Source organism: Ictalurus furcatus, chromosome 20, assembly GCF_023375685.1.
Source record: "Ictalurus furcatus strain D&B chromosome 20, Billie_1.0, whole genome shotgun sequence".
NCBI lineage: Eukaryota > Metazoa > Chordata > Actinopteri > Siluriformes > Ictaluridae > Ictalurus > Ictalurus furcatus.
Genome location: NC_071274.1, coordinates 23,272,317 through 23,298,570, shown reverse-complemented (window position 1 = coordinate 23,298,570; position 26,254 = coordinate 23,272,317). Strand labels below are relative to the sequence as shown.

Below are 26,254 nucleotides of genomic sequence, written 5' to 3'. Positions count from 1 at the left end.
TCATTCGCTGCTCAGACGGGTTAGCAAGCGAAACAAACAAAAAAAGTATATACTGAAAAGTAGGTAATAATATTTTTTCGCTAGATACTTACATTTTTTTTTATTAAAAGAAATTAACTTGACGTTTTTAGTTCATCAGATGAAAAAAACAAACAAGGAAGTGAAGTGCAGCAGTACAAATGATTTACAAAAACTAAAACAGCGTTTGGTCGGAAAAGTGAACGTTGGATCAGAGGTACGGGCCCCAGCCCAGGTACATGAGACAGAGCAGGTTATCGTCTGTGGCCTCCTGAATGAGGTAGTGAACGTGTCCCTCGATGGACAGCGGCAGTCCCATCACTTTATTCCTGTTCTTTATCACACCCTGGAGACGCTGATCGATGTCCTGCACGTGGGTTTTAGCCTGCAGGAGAACAATAAAAACTATTCATTTATACATTTATTCATTCAGCTTCATTTAGTCTTTATTTCTAAAACCTTTACACTGAGAAGTGTGTAAAAGTGACACTATAACAGCACGACACACACAGTGTGTTATCATCACACACACACTGCATAAACCACATACAGAAACAGTGTGTTATCATCACACACACACACACACACACACACACACACAGAAACAGTGTTTTAAACACCTTCTCGTTGACGATTTCTCCGAATTCGTTGGCTGGTGTTTTTGAAGGGCCCTTCACTGGTTTACTCCATTCCACTAAAGGGTCGTGGAGGAACGTCTTCAACACGCTGAGATACAAAAAAAAGTGTTGTTTTTTTAATGAGAGCAAATAAAACTTCAACTCTTAAACCCCTGACCATAACTATTCTATTCTATTCTAAACCTTAAATTTTACACCTCAGGACCACGCAGTGATATTTATTTGGAGTTTTAGACAACTTTATGAACAGAAAAGCAGATTAATTTGTGTGTGTGTGTGTGTGTGTGTGTGTGTGTGTTTAAACCTCATGAGCGGTTCTCTCTGGTCCCTCATGAGTCTCAGTGTGACCTCACAGGCTTGTCTGAAAAGCCCCTCAGTCCCCATCGGCCCCATGGCGTGCACCATGTTCTGCGTCAGCCGGAAAGGTACGACCTCGGGAACGTCGAAGGTCTCGCCCTGTAACACCACAACGTTCCTGATTAAACACCCACCTTCTCCATGCGTGATATGAAAGTTTTCACTCGTTCTGTTAACTTGCTGTTCAAAACCAATTAAAACCAATTTAATGCCTAATTGTGAACTTAAGTTTGAGGAGATCAAGGGTGTGAACATCAGCGATGAAGAGTCTGCGGTGTGGGGGTGTTTACTGTTCCAGTTCAACACAGATAATAAAATAATCACACACACACCTTGTTGAAGAGGCAGTTGAAATCGACGTGAACACACTCTCCGGTTTGGGAGTCAAACAGGATGTTTTCTCCGTGACGATCTCCCAGACCCAGGATGTAGCCCACCATGGACATGACAGCTGTGGAGCGGCAGTATGCAGACCTGCTGTTGTACCTGCACACACACACACACACACACACACACACACACTTCAGCCATTATGTCTGTAGTGTTCACTATTGACAATGAGGTGACCAATTAGGCATCATTTTGCTCCTGTGAAACAGGCTCAAAACTTTTAATTAAAAATGTAAATAAAATTAACACGATGATGTACCAGGAGGTTGGGTCGGGGAACGTTCTGAGGAACCACTCGTGAAACACAGGAGGATGTCGAGCACACAGAACGTCCTTGTGCAGCTTCAGTTTCTCCTGAAATGACGCTGTTTTGGGCAAAATCATTTTCCGCAGCTCCTTCCCCGTCAAATAAACGCCTGTTACATCAATATTATTATTATTATTATTATTCAATCATTCATTATTATTACTACATTATATTATTTGAAGGACAGATGATGATGTTTATGTGCCCTATGTAGTGAATAGTGAGTGTGATTTGGGATAAACCCACAGTAGATAGTAGATACTGTATGTGTCCTATGTAGTGAATAGGGAGTAGTGAATAGGGAGTAGTGAATAGGGTATAGGGAACAGGGTATAGGGAACAGGGTATAGGGAACAGGGAACAGGGTATAGGGAGCAAGATGTGTGACGAGACCTTTTTCCTTGTACAGTTTGGTGAGGATGTGGCGAAGGCCGGCCGTGTTGTTCACCCACTCGATGATGCCGCACTCTTCATTTAACGGAATCACAGCGTACGTCCGAATGTGTAAATCCCTCCGTCTGGACTCGGCGTCTTTCCTCAGGCACTAAGACACAAAACCGGACGCTGATCGATTTTCTTTCTTCTGGTGTGGGATATGATCACCTATAATGTGCAAGGTGCGTTCCTGACACAGCTCATTTGCATGTAGCGACGCCTATAAAACTCCATAAAAGGTAAAGTGCACTGGAAGCTGGAGACACAAACTGACTACTAAAGAAAAGGCAGAAATGGAAAAGCAGCACTTTTTAAAATGAAGGCCAATAAAATAAAACGACTGGTTTTCAGCAAGATGTTCTGCATGGAGCTCTCTGTCCCTGACCTGGTGACCAAGCATAAGGATGTGTTTTTGATACAGACACTGCTTTGTTTTTGTTTTTTAATGTGAATATTACTTTATTGACGAGGCAGTTGAACTCCATCAGCCTGCAGTCTTTCCTCAGGTCATCTTTGGGTTTGCACATCATCGTGTAACATTTTCCATCCGAGCCTTTGAGAGAGATTTTCTTCGGTTTCTGGAGCGACGCCAAAATTTCCACCTAAAGATAAATAAATAAAAAAAATCAACTTAGATCACGTGACCATCAGCGGTACGACGAGACTAATAATCCAGTTCTGTGCGTGCTGATTAAAGCGCTCACGGTGTCGTCGAATCCGGATAAGTAGACCCAGTGTCCGGGGAAGGCGTCGTGGCTGGCGTTGGCGCCGCCGGTGGAGGGAAGCGTGGGGATGAGGACGGACTGCAGTGGGATGAGGATCTCACTGAAACTCGACTCCTCCACCAGGCGCTTCAACATCTTAAAGTGCACACTTATACTGAGAGTGGAGCTGTTCCCATCCACCTAACACTCACACAGAGACAAAAACAAACACATTATTATGGAAAGCCAAATGTCCCATAAGCGTTTCATAAAAACATTGATGATCGATCCTTAATGCTAGTGACTATTACTAGCCAAAAACACCAGGGATTTAAACGCTAAAATGAACCCCTTTCAAAAGTTTCCTGCAAATACGACAAATTTTCCGCTGCTAGCGACTACAATAGCAAATAATTACAAAATAAAGCGAAAAAGAGACAAACTATGATTCAACTTGGGAATACGTTTCAGCGTAATCTTACATACAGCGTGTAGATTATGTTAATATACAACTACAATTCTGATCAATAAAGAAAAACTGCAAGTCGGTGTTATTACGATGATCCTGTAAACTACGAATATATAAATATTTATTATTTAATTTAAAGTATATCCCACCGGTTTGTTGCAGAGCTCCACCAGTTTGTCAGTCAGTCTGTTTGCATCCCCTATAAACTTCCCAAACGAACCCTTCAGACTGACGGCTTTCTTCAGGATCTCCTTACATCTGTTCATCCGAGTCGGGTAGGACGACTGAGCGAGAAGAAAAAAAATCATCACAACCGACGATATTAATAACCATAAGTAAGCAAAATAAATAATCATGAAAAAAAGAGTAAATGAATCAAGGGTGGGACTAAGAAGAAAAAATAAAGTCAGAGCTCATATTAAAGGAGGATTAGAACAATTCGATGCTAATATTTGTGGAGATTTCTGACCTTTGACACGGCGGCCATCATCCACATGGCCTGCTGCGGATAAGCGAGGAAAACTTTAGCGATGATGTCCATGAGCACGGCGAACACCTCGTCATTGGAGTGACAGATTCGAGAGATGAGCTGCGAGAACGCAGTGAGGAACTGATACGGAGAGAGATGCTGCGTGTGCTCGCTGATCACGCCGTTTATTTTACTCAAATCCGCCTTCATCTGAGCTCGATCCGAACGGCCCGCTGGGACACACACACACATTTAAACAGTACACACACTCTCAACACAGTCGGTCATGAACCATGATAAAATGGTTAAATTAGAGTAAATGGTTAAATTAGTAGACTACTAAACACCAAAATCCAGCAGTACATATATAAATCTGTATATATTCTCTTTACAGTCATTTCCTCAGAACCTTTGGTTGGTTTTTTTTTAAACACACCTTTACCAATATTTCTGGAACTGACTGCGTGTTTATTATAGATTGATCTCTTGTTTATTTTAAGTCACAAAACAAACTCCCCTTTCCCCATTTCATCTTGTTTTTAAAAGTGCATCAGTGGACGTGATTTAGCCAGTTTTACTTTCCTACCTTTTTCCACTTCGTAAACTTTTGCCCCAAAATCGAGCCACAGGGTGAGCATTCGAGGCATCGCCTGGTAAATGTACTGATTCCCAAACTGCAGCGCTCTAAAGTAATCATCAGGAAGTGATTACATTACAGAAGAGAAGAGAGAGAAGGAGTGAATGTGATGCCATGAAAAAGCAGTTCAGTCTTTCTGCACTTCTGGGGTTTTTTACTACACATTTATAAATCACTGCAATACCACATCGATTTTAAAATGTAAAAATGAAGAACTTTGACGTTCCCAGCTGTAAACCGACATACTTTCCAAAATACGTGACGATGTAGCGGATGACGTTGCCCTGCTTCTCCATTTTATTGTCCGTCACCATCGGCATCAGTTTATCATAATACTTGGCCAAGTAAAAATTCCCGTCTTCCCACTCAGGTAAAAGCGTAGTGACATCCTACACACACACACACACACACACACACACACACACACACACACAGTATCACCTATCCCACAGGTTACCATAACTACCGTGTCACCTATTCCTTACAATCCGTACATTAGTTATATCTTTTCGACCTCAGACACGAGTTCACTGCTTTTTGGTGATCTCCTGCCCACATCATCTCCTCACCCTGTAGATCTTCATGATGGCGTTGCTCTCAGAGTTAGCCGTCTCCTCCATGTAGCGGCCCACCAGCAGCAGAGCTTTCCCTTTAATCTGGATCCTCTTAGGATCGGAGAGATGCTGGTCTTCAGGAAAACACTGTTTTACTCCCTTCTGTAGCACAATGAGAGCCTGGTGCACATCACCCTGTACACACACACACACACACACACACAGAGTTACTCAGATTATCTTCATCATTCTATCAGTCAGGCTTTACAGCTACACAAACCCTCATATGAAATACTTCCATTTACTTTGTTTTGTGTGACATCCTTCTTTTTATTTAAATGCTAACACGCGTACAGTACGTTCCTCACGCACGCTGCTAACGGCAGTCACGTGATCACGGTCTTGTTTTCGTACCTTGGACCACAGCCACTTGGCTTTCTCCACAAACAGTTCAGACAGGCGAGAGTTCTCAGCGTTCAGCAGGGCGTTAAAGGCTGTCTGGTGATGACCGGCTCGACGGGCCACTCTCGCACTCTGCAGCCAACACTGACCCACCTGCTCCTCAAACACACACCTCAAACACACACACACACACACACACACAGTAAAAATAAATCAGCCAACAGTCGGAGTGTGTACTGAGCAAGGGGTTGGGCGTGTGTGTGTGTGTGTGCATTCTTACCCCTTGCTGAGGCTGAGGACGGCCCGACGGAGAGCCAGGATCGGCTCTTTGGCTCTGAAGGAATTCTGGGTCATGAGGAGACGATCGTCCCAATTCAGCATCAGCTCACTCGCTTTGGACCCTTCAGTTTCCTTCTGCATCTCAGTGAACGCATGCTCTAACTCACTGAGCATGTGAAGTCTGAAACACACACACACACACACACACACACACACACACACACACAGTGTATATGTGTACCACACTGCTGTTGAGTTCTGGACTGTGATTGGTCAGAAGGTGTTGATTAGTTCGCTACAACAGCGGCTCTGACAGTAGCGCAGGTTTAGATTAATGCTCTCGTTCTAATATCGTTATAGTTTCTATAGTAACGGCTCGTTCACAGAGACTCGTACAGCGGACGCTCAACTGATAATAAACAGATTTTAAAAATCATAATTGTTGGCAAAGTGGTACAAGAGGAATAAAACACTTCAGGATGAACAGATTTAGGGAAATAATAAGGGTCAGAATAATAAGTAATGGTATATTTAGATTGCACCTTCGAGCTCCGTGAGACCCCGCCCACCTCCCTGTTCCTCACTAACACACCTGACGATGTACTCGTATCCTCTTTGGTAGGTTCCACACTCGAAGCTGGCGGCTGAAAGCGGAACCACCTGCTCCCTCCTCGCCACCTTCAGCTTCGCATAAAAACGCTCCAAGTCCTGTTTCTTAGCCGAGAGCAACATCTGTCCCAGTCTCACCCCCCACGTGTTCGATTTCTCATCTACACACACAGACACACACCATCCAAAAGTTATACAACATGACCCCATATCACAATTCCATATGATTTATACACATTTTACAGAAAATCACATTTTACATCTGAATTCTGTTCAAACTAAAGTGATAAAACTCTAAATCATCATCTCACCAGAGGCCAAATAATCCTCCACTAAATCCCATTTTGAGAGCTTCCACGCCGCCTCCACGCGATAGGCGTTCAGATCAGACTTCCACAACGGCCTTCACGATCACAAAAGCAAATCACAATCATTAAAAGTGCGACGTTAAAATTATACCCAGGTGTAAAAGAGGATGTGAAGTTCACCTGTTCGCCAGAACTCCATTAACCTGAGTCATCACTGTGGAGAGCTGCCCGAGTCCCAGCATGGAGCTCATCACACCATGATAATGCACAATCTATACACACACATGCATACACACACACACACACACACACACACGCACACACATCACTTAGTGAAAACATCACTGTCAGTTACCTTCAGCAAATAAAGTCAGAACAATATATTTACCACTAATAATAAATAAACCTTTTATTTTTATTGTATACACTACTGGTCAAAAGTTTACACACACTCATCATTTATTTATTTATTTTAAATATTTTAGAATAATAAAAAAAAGTCATCAAAACTCTGGAGTAACACAAATGGAACTATGGGAATTATGTTGTGATAAAAGATAAAATGCTAAATAAATGTAAATAATTTAGTATTTTAGCATCTTCAGAGTCGACGCCCTTTTTGCAGAGAATGTTCCAGAAATGTATTCTTGGTGTTTTCTCTATGGATTTCTTGAGGAATTTCCCTGAGATGATTTTAAACAGTATTAAAGGAGTTCACACCGACGCTGCACCACACCCATCTCCTGCTTTACGGAATATTTCCCTCCGCGTCGTCCGTTTAAATAAAGTTTTTTTTGTAAATAAAATGTTAGTTTTCTAATGAAAGAAACAAATACGTCGGGACGATTATATATTTTTGTCTACAACACCGATTTCACACGTTTAATCATAAAAACCTTTTGATCTGAAGGTGTAAGATCATGAGAAACATTTCAGTCGAGTGTCCACAAACTTTTGACCCGTAGTGTATCTATACATTCACACTGTAAATATAATATCCTTTAAAATAGTGCAATACAGACTGTGTATAATATTATAAAGCATAATGCATTAAATATGTAACATAAGAAAAATAATAGCACACATACTGTGTGAGTGTGTGTGTGTGTGTGTGTGTACCTGGTCAGGTTCGAGCTGCATGGCTCTGTCGTAGCAGGCTGAAGACTCTCTCAGCAGGCCGATGCTCTCGTGTTCTAGAATCTGTTCCCTCAGTGAAGGTACCTCTTTTCTCAGAGCGTTCACTCCTCTCACACCGTCCGGCTCATGCATGGCGGCGTACAGGGCCTAACACACACACACACGATTATTTTTATTCTTGATGAGCAAGGTATACTTGAAGGTGCTATCCAAATAAATGTGATGATGATGATGATGGTGATGAAGGATCTTCTCTCGTACCTGCAGGAAGCTCAGGTGATCCTGAATGTTCTGTTCCTTCTCCCTGATGAAGGCCTCGAAGTGCATGACAGCACGCGTGTACGCTTTAGAACGGAACGACGCCTTAGCGAGAACATCCTGAGGAATCCGGTTCAGGAAGGAGACTACACACTGATACTCACTGTTCTCTACACCTACACACACACACACACACACACACACACACACACACACACAGAGCAAGGTCAGACTCTGGCTCTGGGCTTGTAAACATGATAGCTTTGCAAAATAGTGCACTATGTAATGAACAAGGAGAGGTGTATTTGCAAAATACTGCTCTATATAGTGAAGAGTGTAACTTGTAGTCTAGTATATAGATTATATTTTATATATGTAAAATGTAACTTATTGAATAAACACTAATACAACAGTCAATGCGTGTCATCAACTTCTGACCAATCAGAATCGAGAACATTCATACAATGTATTTGAATGCAGTGTATAGTGTGTGTGTGTGTGTGTGTGTGTGTGTGTGTGTTGGGGGGGGCGGTTGTTGGTTTCTGTCACCACTGGCGTGCAGGTTCTGTGAGTCTCGGTTCTGTCGGCCGGAGCTCTTGGCTGTACTGAGCGTTTGGAGTCTGTAGCGCCCCCACTGGGTCAGGTGGTCCAACATGGAGAAGACGGTCTGAGTGCTGAGCTGAGCCAGACTCGAGGCGTTCTCCTGCAGCTGGGACAGATGTGGCTCCTCCTCCTTCAGCACGGCCATGATCTCCTCCACCACCTGAACACACACACACACACACACACACACACACACACGTAAATACCATTTTGTTTTAGTTGTGTGGAAATTCCTCGTGGTGTACACGTGACAGTAGCTGATTGTCAAGAAGCACATCATCACAGCATCATCGTTAGACGTTTGTTCTCACCTGGAAATAAACCTCTCATGCTGAGTTTTATATTTGAGATGTTTTATCAGCTTACACTCGGATTAGATCACATAGAATCACCTGGAATCTGATGTTTTTGTTTGTGAACGAAAAGTAAATGAGTAAATGACCGAGACCGATGCATCTCTAACATCATAAATGAAGCGGTCTCTGACCTCCTGCTGTTCCTCAGGTGTGGCGCTCAGCAGGACGTACAGCAGGATGTGGGGCAGCAGGTACAGAGTCACCCTGTAGTCGTACTTGATGATGAAGCTGCAGCAGTTAAACACTTTACTGGCCAGATCATGACGCACCTAAAACAAACACACACACACACACACACACACACACACACACACACGTTTATAACTTCAGCTACAGACATTTTTCATGTTCATGTCAAGTTTGTTAGAACCAACGCTGTGTTCCAAATTGCATCCTACTCCCTATTCCCTTAAAGAACATGCTCTATGTAGTGCATACACACGGTTATGGTGCATTGTGGGATTTCAAGTGTCCACTGAGTACACGCCACTACACTCAGAACAGTGCACTATATACACAAATGTGGAGTGATTTAAACACAGGATTAGAACACGCAGTGGAACGTGAACATGGTGTAGTTCAGAACACAAACACTGAACAGAACAGAGACTGGCAGACTGACAAAATAAACACACAACATAATGAAGATAGTGATTTGAGACACAGCACCACACATCGAATGGAACAGGAAATGGCTAACCAACTAGCGAGTGCACTATTGTGAACAGAACGTGAACAGAACATGGTTTAGGACACAGCAGCGTGTTTCTTTGGAATAAAGGCGGTTATTGGAGAACCCACCTTGCTGATGAGATATCCAGCCCATGAAGCAGACCAGTCAGAGAACTTACTCCCTCGGTTACTCAGGTAGATCGGCTTTGTCAGTCTGGACCAGTTCACCACCTTCTGGGAGCTTTTATACCTAAAGATCAAACCAGGAACAGGATTCATGCTCACGGTGTCGCCATGACATCACGAACATGTGTTTACACGTTTATCATACATTTATCACACGTTTATCACGCCATCACTCACCTGCTGTTGAGATGTGGCTCCAGAATCTCCTGAACTTGTTCTGGAAATCTCCTCCACAGTCTGCGGCCGGGCGAGTCCGTCCTTCCCTCACGACACTCAAATATAGACAACAGTTCCTGGAGGAAAAAAAACGTTCAGAGTTAGGTCTTTTTAACAGGGTGGGGTGATGTAGCTGGGATTGGGGTGATGTAGCTGGGAACATTGGATTGGGGTGATGTAGCCGGGATTGGGGCGATGTAGCCGGGATTGGGGCGATGTAGCCGGGATTGAGGTGATGTAGCTGGGTACATCGGATTGGGGCGATGTAGCAGGGATTGGGGTGATGTAGCCGGGATTGGGGCGATGCAGATGGGATTGGGGCGATGTAGCTGGGATTGGGGTGATGCAGATGGGATTGGGGCGATGCAACTGTGATGTAGCAGGGATTGGGGTGATGTAGCCGGGATTGGGGCGATGCAGATGGGATTGGGGCGATGCAGATGGGATTGGGGCGATGCAGATGGGATTGGGGCGATGCAACTGTGATGTAGCTGGGATTGGGGTGATGTAGCCGGGATTGGGGTGATGTAGCCGGGATTGGGGTGATGTAGCCGGGATTGGGGTGATGTAGCCGGGATGTAGCTGGGATTTGGGTGATGTAGCTGGGATGTAGATGGGATTGGGGTGATGTAGCCGGGATGTAGCTGGGATTGGGGTGATGTAGCTGGGATGGGTGTGTCATAGCGTTCCACACCTGCATGGCGTAGGCGGCAGCGTCCTGAGCTCGCACGTTGTCTGCATACGCCAGGAACGTCCTGGTGAGTTCCGTCAGCAACCCGAAGGCGAACTCTGGATCATCGATTCCACTCTGCAGAGGAAACACACACAGGAGATAAAATCATTCTTCAGAAACATGTTTCACTGAAATGAACTTAAACCCAGGAGCTGCAGATAAACACACACGCATGCTGATTAACACCAAGTGAGAGACAGTAACGATGCTCACGGTGAAGCTGGCCCCGCTGCGCTGTGTGTGTGTGGTGGTGAGGTCGAGGCGTCCGGGGTCGATGGCCCCCAGCTCCCCTAAACACTCGCCACACAGCAGCTGCGCCTCGGCATTCACGTCCTGACACCCTAACAACAGAACCGTCACCAGCTCCGACAGAACCGGTTCCACCAACTCACTGTCCAACAGCAAACGCAACACTGCTGCCTGTTACACACACACACACATATATATATATATATATATATATTATATATACACACACACACACACACATATACATATATATACATATTATATACACACACACACACATATATATATATATTATATGACCCTGCGCTCTGACCCCAGCTTCCTGACAGGCTGGGGTATGCGAAGAAAACAATTTCACTGTGCTCTACTGTATATGTGACCAAAAAAGACTCATTATCATTATCATTATACACACACACACACACACACACACACACACACACATATATATATATATATATATATATATATATATATATATATACACACACACACACACACACATATAGGGATGTGGTAAAATTTACATTACAAATAGATATATGAATATTAATTTAATGAATAATTAACTTCGAGTATAATCATAAATTGTACTTTTATTTTTCGTTCTTTGTTATTATTTATATTACTATTAAACGAAAATCTTCCCAGGAAAATAATACAGGCCAGAAAGGTGTGTGTGTGTGTGTGTGTGTGTGTTCCTCACCTGGTTCTTGTACAGCATTTCCTTCAGGCTGGTGAGGGCGTGGACGCGCACGGCGACATTTTCGTGCTGAATTGCACGCATAGAGAGCTGCAGCGCCGCCTGGAGGTCAGAGCTCTTCGACGTTTGCTGAACACATTCAGAAAAATGGACCAAATGAACACCTCAGATAAACACCACATCTGGAATTTCACATCAGTGCGAGAGAGAGAGAGAGAGAGAGAGAGAGAGAGAGAGAGAGAGAGATCCAAATCCTTATACAGACTCCATCCCGAACACCTAATATCGAGCCATGTCACACCTTTCTGTAGTCCTGTAGAACCTTATGGACGTCCTTCAGCTCCGGGTGGTCTGGAAGGAAGTAGATTTCATGAAGAAAGTCCTCCACTTCCTGTCTGGAATGAGAACACTGATGTAAATACAGAGTGGACTCTCATCGCTGTAGAGGCTAAATTACTTTTTTTTTTTTTTTTTTTTACTCGTGTGTACGCTCTCATCATCACCACCACCACCACCATCACACACACTGTGACTGAAATATAACTCTCGTCATAGTTAACAAATACGATTCGTAAATGCGGCCTATCCTTTATTATTTATATGAAATTAGTTTATAATGTTTCTGGAGCAGGAAGTGGAACCTGTTCTCCACGATGAGGTAGTGCATGATCACGGCCGTCTCTTTAGGCTGGATGGAGATGAGGGGCAGGAGCGCGACGATCACGTGACTCAATAACGGCCCCAAATACGAAGGATCGAGAGAACGGACGAAACAATCCCACGTCCTGACAACAACAACAACAACAACAATAAAGTAATAAAGAACCGTTTGTTTTTTTATTATACATGCATGTTTATACAATCAAGTTTTAACATAAAACAGAATTTAAATTTAATATGCACAGTATTTTAATGTTAATTAATATTAATATTATTGACGGATAATTACAAGCAGATGTTAATGATACGAAGCCAATATCTCATTTTTATACATCATTTTTTACCATTTAAAAAATTTTAAAGCTACAGTTTATACTTATTTATATTTATTTATGCTATGTTGTAATAATAATTCAGTTATATTTGTAGAAATTAAATAAAAGTAGAATTAAACATGACGGTTTTTAGCAGTTTGTTAGCAAACTTTAATATACGTATATAGATAATATATAGAAAAATCTCATTTTTTTTGTAAAAAACAAAACAAAATTTTGTATCCCAAAAAAAAAAAAAGTATCATGATGTGATATTTTTGCTAAATGGCCCAGCCCTAGTAATGACACTTTTATTTTGTTTTTTTTTTTACTTCACGTGAGTGTGTACGTCCTGTCTGCTCAGGAAAAAGAGCAAGAACAATTTGTATTTAATTTCCCGGCGTGAACACAGTGTGTGTGTGTGTGAGCTGTGAGCTGCGACTGACCGGCAGCAGAGTTGTGGGAAATCCTCTTTATATCTCAGCCCGGTTCTGAGCGTAGTCATCATCTTCACCCTCACCGAGCTGATGTGCTTCGAACCCATCAGCTTCATCAGAGCCATTAAACTGTTCAGAGCCTGAAAAGAGAAAACAGAAAAAAACTGGAGCACACATTCTGTCCTAAACATCGTCCCGTACGATAGCGTGACTGTTTGTTTTTTTATTAACACACACGTGCTCTCACCATTTTCTTCTTCTCCTTCTCGCCAGCGCTGGAGCTCAGCAGCTGCATGTTGAAGAACGCCAGGATGCCCAGGAGCTTCGGCTGCAGATAATCAGCCTGAGGGACGACAGAGACTTTATCTCATTATTCTCAAAGACTAAAACATCAGATCAGACATATAGATCGGACTGAAGATTTGTCTCCTGCCCACCTGTCTGTCTGCCCATGTTACAGCGTGTGTGTGAGACATGTAACCAGGTCGTACCATTATCACAGGAGAGGTGATGTCTCTGGGCCCCTGATACGGATCTTCACTGGAGGCGAATGAGGCGAGGATGGAGAGTCCATTAAAGACCTGCTGGTAATGTTCTCCCAGACGCAGCAGCAGCTCATTGTGGAGGCCCTGAAAGTCCTGTCTCAGTAAACTGCCCAACTCAATCTCCGTCTCACTCTACAGCATACACACACACACACACACACAGAACCGGGTGAGGAGTGTGTCAGGAGCGTACACGTGTCACTATAAGAATAAAACCACGGAGCGTCACAGCAGTTTAAAACACTGAAGTGAGAAAAGTGTGTGCGACGCGGCGGTTCGGATGTCAGCGGGGTCTTCAGGCACCTTGAGGTAGTGTAACGCTCGCTCCAGCTCGCCCTTGGTGCAGGAACACACCAGGTGTGAGAAGATGTACTTGAAGTTGTTGATGAGGATTTCTCGCCGGTTGACGTTGAGCTGTTTAGCGACGGTGCGGATCAGAGCCGACGCCGTGGGACTTGCCTTCGCCGCCAGGTACGGAAGAAGAACCTGCAGCGTGCGCTATACACACGCACGCACGCACGCACACACGCAAAAATGATTATGACAGTATTTAAATATTTCGGCAGTTAACATCAGTTTATCTGACAAACGTCAAGAATAAATGACTAATAAACTGAACAGGCGTAACTTTTAAAATATATTTAAAAGGATAAATAAAATTAAATCGCGTATTTGTGTACAAGTGTCACGTAATGCTAATGGCTTTGGGGTCGGAGCTCACGTTGAGGAAGCGGTTGAGGTCGGGGAAGTTGAACGCGTGTGCGACGTGCGAGAGGATGTCGAGAGCGAACTCTCTCTGGTGCGCCGCCTCCTCCTGTAGGGCCTCACTGCTCTGATCAGGGGTACAGCGAAGCGCCATCATGTGGCGGGAGTGTAACGACTCCACCAGGAACTACACACACACACACACACACACACAATCATAGCTAGCGTTAGGGTTCCACATGTTGAGATTCGGTTCTAAATTGTATGTCTAGGACGGAGTTGAAATATCGGTATAAAAATATACATGATGACTAAACTACACAGGAATGAAACAGTTCTAATTAGGGAGACCTCTATAGTTCCTGCAGGAACTGGAACCGTGATGGACGATAAGAGAAGTGACACATAGACAGTGATGCCAAATACAACGACATGGCGACTGACGCTGCTCTTAATTTCAGCCAGATCAGTAAAGCTCCGCCCAAAATGGTTCCTCATCCATGTACAAAAAGTACCAACTCTGCAAGAGGAACTAAAAATAAATAAATCAGCCCTGGTTCCAGGAGTGTGAATATGACTAGTAAATGAGCCGAGTACCCAAACCCTTTCTGGTGAGTGTGTGTACTGTACATGAAGAGTGAGAGAGTGTGAGAGTGTGAGAGAGTGTGTGTGAGAATGTGAGAGTGAGAGAGGGTGAGAGAGTGAGAGAGTGTGAGGCAGAGGTGAGGTCTGACCTGACACACAGGGTTCCTGTACTGATTAAAGAAGCTCTGCAGTTGGAGGTTCCTGGCTGAGGCGAGAGCCTGAATCTCCGTGTGAGCCACGACTGACACCTGAGAGGATTTCGAGAGTAAACAGTGGAGCAGACGCAGCAGAGAGAACGATACCAGGCTACCTTCAGCCGCCCTGAAACACACACACACACACACACACACACACACACACACACACACACGTACACGCACACACAAAGTGAGAGAGAACGTGAGAAAGTAAATCAGAGCGTGTTTATGTGTAACGCATGTTTAAACATTAAGAACACAGTGTGTGTGTGTGTGTGTGTGTGTGTGTGTGTGTGTACCTGCCGATCTCCCCTGTAGTGAGGATGAGAGTGTGTTTCAGTTCATTGTTTCTGGAAGTCTTTGCGTTCGTAAAAGCCTCCTTCAGCCGGGACACGAGCAGCTGTGGATGGAGACGAGATCTCAGGTGAAGGTCAGGGCAGGTCAAGGTCAAGTTCAGGGCGGGTCAAGGTCAGGGCAGGTGAAGGTGTATATTAAACAGGTCTTGTGCTGTACCTCTTTGAGGAAAGCGTCTCCGTTCCAGGGCTCCAGCAGACTCCTGATGTTCTGACTGAAGGACAGTCGCACGTCCTGATGTGGATCCTCGATCAGATTAACCAGCGCCACGAGGAGGGACTGGGTGTCGGGGTCACCGCTGCTCACGTCCACGTGCTTACACACGTGACTGACGTTCTCAATAAACGCTACACAACAGGGGAAAAGGGGAAGGTTTTATTATTAAAGGTTATAGAGTTAAAGGAGGATTTCTCTCCGTTACAGTTACATCACAATCCCCGGGTGTCTAAACTCCACCACAGCAGAGTGAAAGGGTCAGCTGGATGGATGGATGGATGAGGAGAGGTGAACGCTGACCTTCTTTAACCTCGGGCTCCTCACTGGGTCTGAGCAGGGTGAGGAACGGCATGAGGACGGACGCCCCGGCGGAGGACAGACGGACGGAGTGAGAGTCGGACAGAGTGACGTGAGAACAGAGGAACTCTGAGGGAGAACACAAATCCTCAGGGAGCACACGGAACTGAGAACCTTCACTCACACAGCACAGTAACTGAGACGCCATCGACGCCATCGCCGTCCTCACACGGGGGGAAACATCCTGCAGTCTGGACCTACAGGCAGAAAGAGGGGGAGAGAGAGAGAGAGAAAGAGAGAGTGGGAGAGAGAGAGAGAGAGAGAGAGAGAGAGAGAGAGAGAGAGAGAGAGAGAACGAGAGAGGGAGAGGGAGAGAGAGAGAGAGAGAGAGAAAGAGAGAAAGAGAGAGGGAGAGAGGGAGAGAGGGAGAGAGAGAAAAAGAGAGAGAGAGGGGGATGGGAGAGGGTTGAGAGGGGGAGAGAGAGAGACAAACAGACACAAAGAGATTATACATTTTAACAGACAGACAGATAAACAGACAGACAGATAAACAGACAGACAGGCTAGTAGTGTGTACGTACATGAGCGTAGTGTGCAGGAGGTTGTGTGGTTTAGTCCCGAGCTGATGGACGAGCAGGGGAAATCCCCTCACTGCGCTGAGGCGCTCCGTCTCACTCTCACTCTGTAGTGCACACTGATAAACAACCACACGCCATTCTGCACTCGTCTGCTGAGGGAGGAGAGAGAGGAGGAACACGCAGCGACCTCGCGTCTCCACGGCTACACACACACACACACACACACACAGAAAACCACATGTAATATTTTATTTTCTGCATCTTCAGGACGTATAAATGTTTAACGGTCAGCTCACAGTAAGCAGGAGCGAGTTTTTTCGACAGTCCAATCAGATGAGCAGGAAACGACGCCGTCTGATAGGCCGATACGGAGGAGTGTGTGTTCACCCAGGGAATCGACAACACCGCACACACACTCCGGTACAAATCGCCGTCAGTCTGACTGTTAACTGAGAACACACAGGAACGAGGTCACGGCTCAGACGTACGCAGAGGACCTGCGTTTGTCCTTTTTAAAATGATCTTACAAAGAAGATGCAAACGACATTTAATGGATTTTAACCCACGGGTCATGTAGACGACGGCGTCCAGGACGCGGACCGTTCTCTCCACCGTCACCTCCACATCCTCGTCAGGGGCGTCGGCCATGATGGAGAGACACGCCTCCACCACCTGCGACAACGTCCTCGGCTTCAACCACACCAGCTGCTGTGTGTGTTTCTCTCCGGAGTTCAACACACACTCGCTGATTATGGGGGACGACAGCGGAAATAGACGGATCAGGTTACGTGCAAAAGTTTGTACACCCTTACTTTATAAATGTGGTTTGATAAACTTTTGATTGAGATCATTAAGAGACAAGTCCTCCACTGTAAACAGGTTGACGGGCAGACATACAAGTGTGTGTGTGTGTGTGTGTGTGTGTGTGTGTGTGTGTGAGAGAGAGAGACAGTGAGACCTGGAGCAGAGTGCAGTGAGACGCAGGATGGTGACTAATCCCTCCAGGACACACACACGCTGCTCGACTCCATCACACGTCTTCAGCTGCATGATCAACTCCTCCATCCGATCATCTACTGCAGCCCACACCCCACTCCTGCTCCTCATCTCCACCTGACTGAACACACACACACACACACACACACACACACGGGTTAAAACATACAGTACATAAAGGACATATTCTGTTAATAATAAAGTGACAGTAAATTAGAAACAGAAGCAGGAGGAGGTTTATTCGGACCCAAGCTGAGCTCGTCCTGACGCGGTGGAGAGAGACAGGTGTAATCTTTTAGCCGGAACCTCCTCGTCACATCCCCTCGACTCCACGCACTCATTCACGCGGTTCTGAACTTCCTGTAGAGCTGCAAGACCTTCAGCCTTCAGCGCCACACACATGTACCCCTCCACATACTGCAAATAAACACGTTATTATTATTAGTAGTAGTATTATTATCATCGTTTTGTTGTTGTCGTTGTTGTTTACCTCCTGGTGTGTCTGAGCTCCGATGTTGGTGATCAGGGCTCTGCAGACGGCCGTCACTCTCTCGCTCCGGATGGACGCTGCGGACTCGTACCCCGCCGGCACGCGCTCCAGGACGAAGCGGAAAACCTCGCACAGCGTCGTCCTCACCTCCGTCACCTTCATCCTCCCCACAGCCCCGCTGACGACCAACCTGTGCAGCGCCTCCATCAGCATGTCCAGGTGGACACGCCCGTACCGTGTGTGCACGCCCTTCTCTGGTACGAACACGCTCTGCGTCAGCGCCCGGAACTCTGCCGCGTACACGCGCACGTCCGATTCCTCGCAGGACACGAACGAGTCCAGGAGGGACAGATACGCCGTGAAGAACGTCTGCTCATGGCTTACAGGAAGTCCGCCCAGATTCACGATGCGTCTCAGAGTCACCATGGAGACGGCTTTTAACTCAGGGCCGCCGTGCGTCAGGACGAAACAGGACGCGTCCCAAATCCGGCCGACTTCCCGGGGAAAGAAGACGCCCTGCAGGAGGTCGGTGAGGACAGTCAGCGCGGTGGAGATCAGCGCCTGGGACGACGTGGGCGACGCAAGCTGGAGGACGGACGGCGTGAGATACACGGCGCGGGGACACGCGCTGACACAGAAACGCTGCAGCGACACGGGCCACTGCGTCCCTTGTGTGTCACACGTCCCGCAGACGGTGTGTGTGAGATCCTGCACTAAACCCATCAGCTCTCTGACCAGCACTCCGAACACCACCGGACTCTTCGCTCGGAAAAGCTGGAGCAGGGAACAGACGACGGAGACGATTTTAGCGTGAAGAACGCCGCACTCCGGAGCGGCGGCGATGCGCAACACGCGCGTGATGATCCACTTACTGAAATCTGAAACAGCGGAAGATTATTACATTAACTTTTTCTTTCATTTCCTGATCTTACAATCCAACCTGCATTTTAGAATAAATAACCTGGAACTCTTAATAATACGAGTGCAAAAGTATTGGCACTCTTTCTATGCTTCTTATTTCTTTAGTTATTTTATAAGACGTAAAGCAATTCATTATGCGCCGCAAAAAAGAACGTTATATCACGCCATTTTTTCTTTCATCCCTAAATGCCTTCCTTTTTATTCTGACATTCTTCCTCCCCTTCCTTTTCTTATGCATTTTGTCCTCGCCTTCATCCCACCATCTTTTCCTGCTGTCCCTTTTCCCCCTCCTTCCATCTTTTCATTATCCTTCGATGGAGCGATACATCCCCCCGCTACTTTCCTTCTTCCCTTCATCCCACCACCTTCCTTTCTCCCCTTTTCTCTCCGTCCATCTTTTCTCCATTTCATTCCCCCACTATTTCTTTCTATCTTAATTTCATCTTTCCATCGGTTCCTTCCTTCACGTCGCTCCGTGTCCGCTCTCGCCCCTTCCCCTTTCTCCCTCCCACCACCTTTTAAATTTTTTACTTCCTATCTCTTTTCATCCCACCATCTTTTCCTTATGCCTCCCTTTTTTTTTCCCTCTACATCTTCCTCCCTCCCTGCATCCCGTCTTCCTCTCGTTCCTCCTTCGTGGCCGAGACGTGACAGTACTCACCGCTGCAGTCGCTCTGCACGTCTCTGAACTGCTCCGACTGACACGCCGGGTTTATAAACATGAGAGACGAGGATTTAATGATGTGCTGAACGAAGTCCAGGAGCATGACGCAGGCCGGCTCCGAGCTGCTCTTCTTACACAGTTCCAGCGCCACTGAAACCAAGCGGAGACACAAAACACAACGAAATAAAACCTGAGGCTCTCTTTGCGGTCCTGAAGCTCCACAGTTCAGCGCTTTGGGCTTTTAAAGCTCACTTCTGCTGGAACACAGATGGACAGATGGATAATAAAGAATACACGAGTACAGAAGAAAAGAATAAGGTCTTGAATCTTCACACAGGTCTGCAGATATTTTCAGGCTTTGGAATAACTTTCTGCACAATAACACGTCACCTTGTTTTGTTTTCTTTTTCACTACAGTTAATGAAAATTATATTTGATATGACACGACAATAGATTTCACATCAATAAAAGCACCAACGCAGATATAAAAAATGTTGAAAAAGTTTAATTGAAGAGTTTTATTCTGTTTCTCACCGACTTCTACATCAGTCAGGATCCTGTCAATGAACTGGCACAGAATCTGTCTGGGTTTCTGTACAGCGGCGTTATACTCCTCTGAAGTGGCACTGAAACCAAGAGAAACGCTTTATTACTTCCATCTTTCAGCAGTCTGAAGCCGACATTAGTGTAAAACTGCTCACTGAAGTAATAAACACAAACAGATAAACAGATAAACAGATAAACACACAGATACCTGGCGAGCTCCTGCAGAGCAGGAATCATCGCAGACATCTCTAACCCTGGCTCCATTTCCACCTTTTACTAAACACATGCGAAAACAATAACCTGTCTAAATATTAAACCGTGTCTAAAGTGCGAGCTAAGTAGGGATAATTCCATAAACAAATAAAGAATAACTTTCTGAGGAATCTCTAAACACTGCGGTGGTTTAGCATCATCAGCTCCCTCACGCGCGCCTCCATTATTTTCAAAACGGTTCCGCTCTCCGGCTGAAAGGTGAGTACGGTGGCCGAGAACGGACTCGCCGTCCTCCTGTTAACGAAACGCGATGCGACTTCTTGGACTTTTTTTTAAAGCTATTTTGGCATTTAGCGCTGTATATTTAGATTAAAATGGGAATCACGAAATTAGCAGATTTGATTCGTGGTGACGCTCCGGGTTCGATAACTTACAAAGAGATCGGAGATTACACTGGTAAATCCGGTTATTTATAGCTCAATTGTGTTAGCTAGCTAATTCAGACTAGCCTAGCTCTCCTTGTAATGTAAACAACTGTAATGTAAATAAACAGAAAAATTGATTTTCTGTGTTAACTGATGGAAAATAGTGTATTTGGGTTAGTAACTAATTAACTAATGTACTTTAAAGGTCAGATCACTAAAAAGACTAGAAAGAAATGAAAGCATACATTTTTTTGTTTATTTTTTTTAATTTAACTAGTTATTATAATAATGTTATTGTTGTCTAATTTGTTCCCAAAGCCTATATTCAAGCTTTGGCGATACAAAGGTTAATATTATGTTATTTGTTATGTGAATAAAGCAACCTTTGACTGGTATTTAAATCTTTAACTTCAGATTATTATCATATTACTTTAATAATCATGTCTGTTTGTTTGTTTAAGGGAAAATAATCGCACTTGACACCTCCATTATTATGAACCAGTTCCGTTCAGCTGTTCCTAATCTGAAATTAAGGTAAGAAATATAAATAATAACGATTACGTCCTTCCATCAGATACCGGTTTAAAAGGTTTTAATCTGGTGCTTTAGTTAAATATGACTTCTGATGTCCTTTATAAATCTTTTACACACACATTAGTGAAATCAAAACAGTTCAAATGTCCTGGAAGCGCCTGTATACGATCATTTTCTGATTAAACTGTAGAAATAATCTGAGAAATAAAGGCATGTTTATGTTTCCTGGTATTTATCCAAACAGTGGGTCGGTATCAGAAACAGATTTTGGCGTTAGAGTTACTCCGTGGTCGTTTTTATTAAAAAACTAGATCGTAGTGGATTTCTACTTGTTTTTGTGCTCTCTAATATGCTGAATAGATCCAAGTACTTTGAACAAATATATTTTTTATATAATAGACTCTCTGTTCATTGATACAGTAAGCACAGTATGTTCCAGTATAGGATTATTATTATTCTGGATTGATCAGTTTGAAGTGTAGAGTATATATATTTTTTAGAGAAATTATTCTAATCATTGTTGTTGTGTATAAGCTCCGCCTCTGAGGTTTAATGAGAATCCGTCCAGTCCTCTGTGAGAATTCTTTATTAAATGAAAAAGATTTATGACATCATGGTTTATGTGTGTGTGTGTGTGTGTGTGTGTGTTGTGCAGCTTGTTAGGTGTGTTCTACCGCACGCTGACGTTCCTGGAGCACGACATCAAGCCAGTGTTTGTGTTCGATGGAGATCCTCCTGAGCAGAAGAGAGCCCTGGTGAGACTCGAGACTTGACACTGACAGAGCGCCGGGGTTCAGGTTAACTTTTAAAATAGCAAAATAACAAAAGCTTTCTTCCTTTTTCCTTTTTATCCTTCAGCTGGAGAAAAGAGCACAGAGTGCAGGCAGGAGCAGCGCACAACGCTCTCACGCTGGTGGTAATAATAATAATAATAATAATAATAATAATAATAATAAAGAACGTGTAAACGTGATTAAACAGTCAGATTATAATTGATTCATTTATGGTTAAAGTGTGTTACTCAGTGATTACAGTGGAATTAAGATGAGTGTGTTACAGAGTGAGTCGTTTAGGTTTTATAGGATAAATTCCAGATTCTGTAAGTGTGTGTGTTACAGATGGAGTGTGTATGTGGTGGATATGATGTTAAACATCAGTGTTACTCCGTATCTGTTCCCTCAGTGTCGTCTCAAACCAAGGAATTCCTGCGTCTCCTCATGCTCCTCGGTGTTCCTTGTGTCCAGGTAACTTCTCACAACTCAGTTAAAGCAGCTTCTAGGCATCCCTCTCCTTCTCTCACTCTCTCTCTCCCTCTCTCCCCGTCCCTCCCTCCCTCCCTCCTTCCCTCTCTCTCCCTCCCTAACCCCCTCTCTCTCCCTCCCTCCCTCCCCCTCCCCCTCACTCTCCCTCCCTCCCTCCCCCTCACTCCCCCTCCCCCTCCCTCCCCCCCTCTCTCCCTCCCTCCCTCCCCCTCCCCCTCACTCTCCCTCTCTCTCCCTCCCTCCCTCCCCCCCTCTCTCCCTCCCTCCCTCCCTCCCTCTCCCTCCCCCTCCCCCCCCAGGCTCCCGGTGACGCCGAGGCGTTTTGTGCTCAGTTGGTCAGTAGTGGTGTGGTGGATGCCGTGGCCTCAGAGGACATGGACACGCTGGCGTTCGGAGGGACGGTTCTCCTTCGCCAGCTCAACGCAAAGAGAGAGAGGTGAGGAAGGAAAGCGTGTGTGACCATGTGTCGTACCAAACAGCACTTTCCTTCCATTTTCCTTCTTCCCTTCATCCCACCGTCTTCTCCTTCCATCTCCCAGTTTTCCCTCCAACCCTCATTCCTTTCTTCTTTCTTCATATTGTCCATCCACCTGTTCTTTCCTTCACACCGCTCCATCATTTCCTTCGCTAAGTCCTCTACCTTTTTTTCTGATCAGTATTTGATATTTATTGAATGTGTACATTACTGTAGCAGAGTGCAGAGTCATTTTAATATTCAGCTCCTGACTTTAACATTATTCAGGACAGCTTTATTGTTTGTAGCGTAAATAAAACACACATAGTCATTCAGTGTCGCGTTAATAAACAATAAAACGTCTGCATTTTGCAGGTCAAGTTTATTTCATGCCTCTTTATAACGTAATATTTCGAAGAAGATTTGAAACTAAAAGGGAAATGCGCGCACCTCTGCCGTGTGTGAGGTGTTGGTCAGATATTAAACCATTCTATTACATACAGCGGTGTTTATTATTCTTTTATTCATGTTGGTGTTGAGCGTTAGATGTAAATAATGGAGAGATTTCTGCTTTTCACAGTGAGGTGATGGAGTACTCTCTGCCAAAGTTACTGGAAATCCTGCAGCTCACACAAAAAGAGGTAAAAATCCCAAAACGAAACCCTAATCAGCTTGTGTTGAGTGTTATAGATCCTTTATTACGTGTGATAAGCGTAGTGTTCGGGCCGGACTCAACACAGCAGAATGTTTCTGTCTCAATGGCTTATTATAGGAAATAAAGACTGATTCTAGTGTTGTGTAAATATCAGTCAGGAGCAGCAGGATAAAATAAACTAAAAGTACAAATAAAACACATCTTCAGTTTCAGCTTTTCCCGCTCTACCTCTCCACCTGCTCTCTGTTCACGTTCTCAGTTATTTTCATTTCAATTCTTTATTCTTTTTCCCCAGGATTCTTTTTAAGCAGAAAAGAGTCGAAACATAAACCTGCGAACAAAATAAATCAATATTTATATTCATTGAACAGCAGTGTGTGATTCGATACAAACTGACTGCTAATAGTGTGTGTGTGTGTGTGTGTGTGTGTGTGTGTGTGTGTGTGTGTTGTAGTTTGTAGATCTGTGTATTTTATTGGGATGTGATTATTGTGATAAGATCGCGGGTTTGGGGCCGAGTCGAGCGCTGAAGCTCATCCAGCAGCACCGCAATATAGAGGACGTGATGCTCAACATCAACACGAAGGTCTCACACACACACACACACACACTCTCACACACACACACACACATTCTCTCTCCTTGTCTTTCTCTCTCTTTGTCTCTCTGTCTGTCTGTCTGTCTTTCTTTCTCTCTGTCTTTCACGTTGTGTCTGTCTGTCTTTCTCTCTCTTTGTCTTTCTGTCTGTGTTCTGTGTAAAGATGGAGGAAACAGAATGAATCCTGCTGTGCTTTTTTTTGTTGTTTTTTTTTAGTCCACGTAATTGTGTGTGTGTGTGTGTGTGTGTGTGTGTGTGTGTGCAGACACACCGGGTCCCTTTAGGTTGGCAGTACCAGGCTGCGCGGAAGCTGTTCCTGGACTCGCCCCGGTCTGAACCGCCCCATCTGCAGTGGAGTGAACCTAACGAGCCGGAGCTGGTGAACTTCCTGTGTCAGGAGAAACACTTCAAGTACATCAAAACACACACACACACACACACACACGCACACACACACTTCCTGACCCCCTCAGTTCTGCTCTCACTCATTTACAGCAGTAATAAAATGTATTTTTTTCATTAAGGGAACTTTATACTCTGCGCTCCGTGTGTGTGTGTGATATACAGGATAGTGTTTAGTTGTTGGTGTTGTGTGTTTGGTGATCAGGGAGGAGAAGGTGCGAGGGCGGATGGAGAAGTTCCGGCAGAAACTCGCCCACAGAAGGAAGGAGAGAGAGGAAGAAAAGGGAAAGAGGGGAGGCAGACAGACCAGCTTGGACCAATTCTTTCCTGTGACACGGAAAAGACGGGTAATGCGACTCAAATAATGAAAATGTCTATCTGTCTGCCTGTCTGTCTATCTGTCTATCTGCCTGCCTGTCTGTCTGCCTGTCTGTCTATCTGTCTATCTGCCTGCCTGTCTGTCTATCTGCCTGTCTATCTGCCTGCCTGTCTGTCTGTGTGCCTGTCTGCCTGTGTATCTGTCTGTCTGTCTGCCTGTCTATCTGTCTGCCTGCCTGTCTGCCTGCCTGCCTGTCTGTCTGTCTGCTTAGCTATCTATTTATCTGTCTATATAGAGATATATTTCTGTCTGTATTATCAGCAATATATTCATCATGCATATACATTTTGACAAAAACAATGTGTGTGTGTGTTTAGTCTGCAGAAGCAGGAGGATCCGCAACCAGGAAGCAACAGAAGACTAAATAATGCTGTTTGTTTTAAACCCTAGTGATGGAGAGAAGTCGTCGGTTATTTCACTCTGATTCCTGTGTTAGTGTTCATTTTATTTGAAATTACGGTGTAAATTTAAGCGGCTTGGATTTGCTGATTATTTTTTACGAATGTTAAAGATCATGTTAAACATCATGTTGTTATTATATGATGTATAAGATCAGAGGACAGAAGTATCAGAGTAAAGTTAAACAGGTATGTAAACAGGAAGTGATGTCATTCTGAGCTGAACTGGTGTCCTTGCTGTTGCTGTAATAAAACTAAACAGTTTGTGTAAAGTGACAACATTATTTACAGGTTATTGTGTTACTGTAATATTTATTAATTTATTAAAATCAGCTTCTAAATCAGTTTCATTGATTTAGAAAGAAAAAAAACATTGAAGTTATTTTACGTTACTTTAAATGGAAAATGAAAAACATCTGATTATCTTAACTTAAGGAAAGTTATTCTCATCACAAATATTAACTTCGTCCTTGATGGAAAGTTAGTGTAATTATTATCACTTTAAATAATGTTAAATTAGATCATAAATATGACAAGTGCCTCAATAGCACATAGAAAACAAGTAGAATATTAAATAAATTAACATGAATTATATTTAAGGACAGGAGCAAGACACAGTGGGGAAAGTATTTCAATAATCAATATTATTATTATTTTATAATATAATAATTATTAATACTAATTATTATAATTATTATTATATAATAATAATAATTATTAAATTATTTTCAATAATTTCA

General features: G+C 44.2%; 2 protein-coding genes across 2 annotated transcripts; one reads left to right on the top strand and one right to left on the bottom strand.

Annotated features, from left to right (window-relative positions):
* Positions 1 to 227: 227 nt before the first annotated feature.
* On the bottom strand, positions 228 to 20,659 carry atr (ATR serine/threonine kinase). Its single transcript, XM_053651306.1, has 47 exons — positions 20,403 to 20,659; positions 20,183 to 20,274; positions 19,646 to 19,798; positions 18,064 to 18,941; positions 17,821 to 17,990; positions 17,536 to 17,694; positions 17,144 to 17,322; positions 16,874 to 17,026; positions 16,581 to 16,779; positions 16,003 to 16,256; positions 15,646 to 15,833; positions 15,432 to 15,532; positions 15,085 to 15,256; positions 14,367 to 14,537; positions 13,949 to 14,143; positions 13,592 to 13,777; positions 13,348 to 13,443; positions 13,110 to 13,240; positions 12,331 to 12,474; positions 11,991 to 12,084; positions 11,693 to 11,818; positions 10,951 to 11,157; positions 10,699 to 10,812; positions 9,966 to 10,081; positions 9,732 to 9,852; positions 9,062 to 9,199; positions 8,521 to 8,734; positions 7,975 to 8,147; positions 7,696 to 7,860; positions 6,757 to 6,848; positions 6,580 to 6,671; positions 6,252 to 6,429; positions 5,661 to 5,840; positions 5,393 to 5,552; positions 4,994 to 5,173; positions 4,671 to 4,813; positions 4,374 to 4,471; positions 3,788 to 4,020; positions 3,468 to 3,602; positions 2,850 to 3,050; positions 2,604 to 2,747; positions 2,104 to 2,254; positions 1,663 to 1,819; positions 1,346 to 1,499; positions 961 to 1,112; positions 639 to 744; positions 228 to 403 (listed from the first exon to the last, which is right to left on the bottom strand). Exons 1-47 carry the CDS (start codon positions 20,456 to 20,458, stop codon positions 230 to 232), a joined length of 7,875 nt encoding a protein of 2,624 aa, XP_053507281.1. The 5' UTR covers positions 20,459 to 20,659; the 3' UTR covers positions 228 to 229.
* Positions 20,660 to 20,689: 30 nt separating this feature from the next.
* zgc:110269 (probable flap endonuclease 1 homolog) lies at positions 20,690 to 25,571 on the top strand. The gene is made up of 11 exons (XM_053651309.1): positions 20,690 to 20,863; positions 21,294 to 21,366; positions 22,022 to 22,121; positions 22,225 to 22,282; positions 22,549 to 22,610; positions 22,928 to 23,064; positions 23,663 to 23,723; positions 24,192 to 24,323; positions 24,601 to 24,746; positions 24,943 to 25,084; positions 25,434 to 25,571. Exons 1-11 carry the CDS (start codon positions 20,782 to 20,784, stop codon positions 25,482 to 25,484), a joined length of 1,044 nt encoding a protein of 347 aa, XP_053507284.1. The 5' UTR covers positions 20,690 to 20,781; the 3' UTR covers positions 25,485 to 25,571.
* Positions 25,572 to 26,254: the final 683 nt, after the last annotated feature.

What these genes read in the sequence shown, in the direction of transcription:
- atr (XM_053651306.1), bottom strand. Translation starts at nt 20,458, where the DNA reads ATGGAGCCAGGGTTAGAGATGTCTGCGATGATTCCTGCTCTGCAGGAG. An exon ending in GAGCGTTACACTACCTCAAG is followed by an intron (nt 13,778 to 13,948) that starts GTGCCTGAAGAC and finishes TGTATGCTGTAG; the next exon opens with AGTGAGACGGAGATTGAGTT. An exon ending in GCAGCGGGGCCAGCTTCACC is followed by an intron (nt 10,813 to 10,950) that starts GTGAGCATCGTT and finishes TTTCCTCTGCAG; the next exon opens with AGTGGAATCGATGATCCAGA.
- zgc:110269 (XM_053651309.1), top strand. Translation starts at nt 20,782, where the DNA reads ATGGGAATCACGAAATTAGCAGATTTGATTCGTGGTGACGCTCCGGGT. An exon ending in CTCAACGCAAAGAGAGAGAG is followed by an intron (nt 23,065 to 23,662) that starts GTGAGGAAGGAA and finishes TGCTTTTCACAG; the next exon opens with TGAGGTGATGGAGTACTCTC. An exon ending in TGTCAGGAGAAACACTTCAA is followed by an intron (nt 24,747 to 24,942) that starts GTACATCAAAAC and finishes TTTGGTGATCAG; the next exon opens with GGAGGAGAAGGTGCGAGGGC.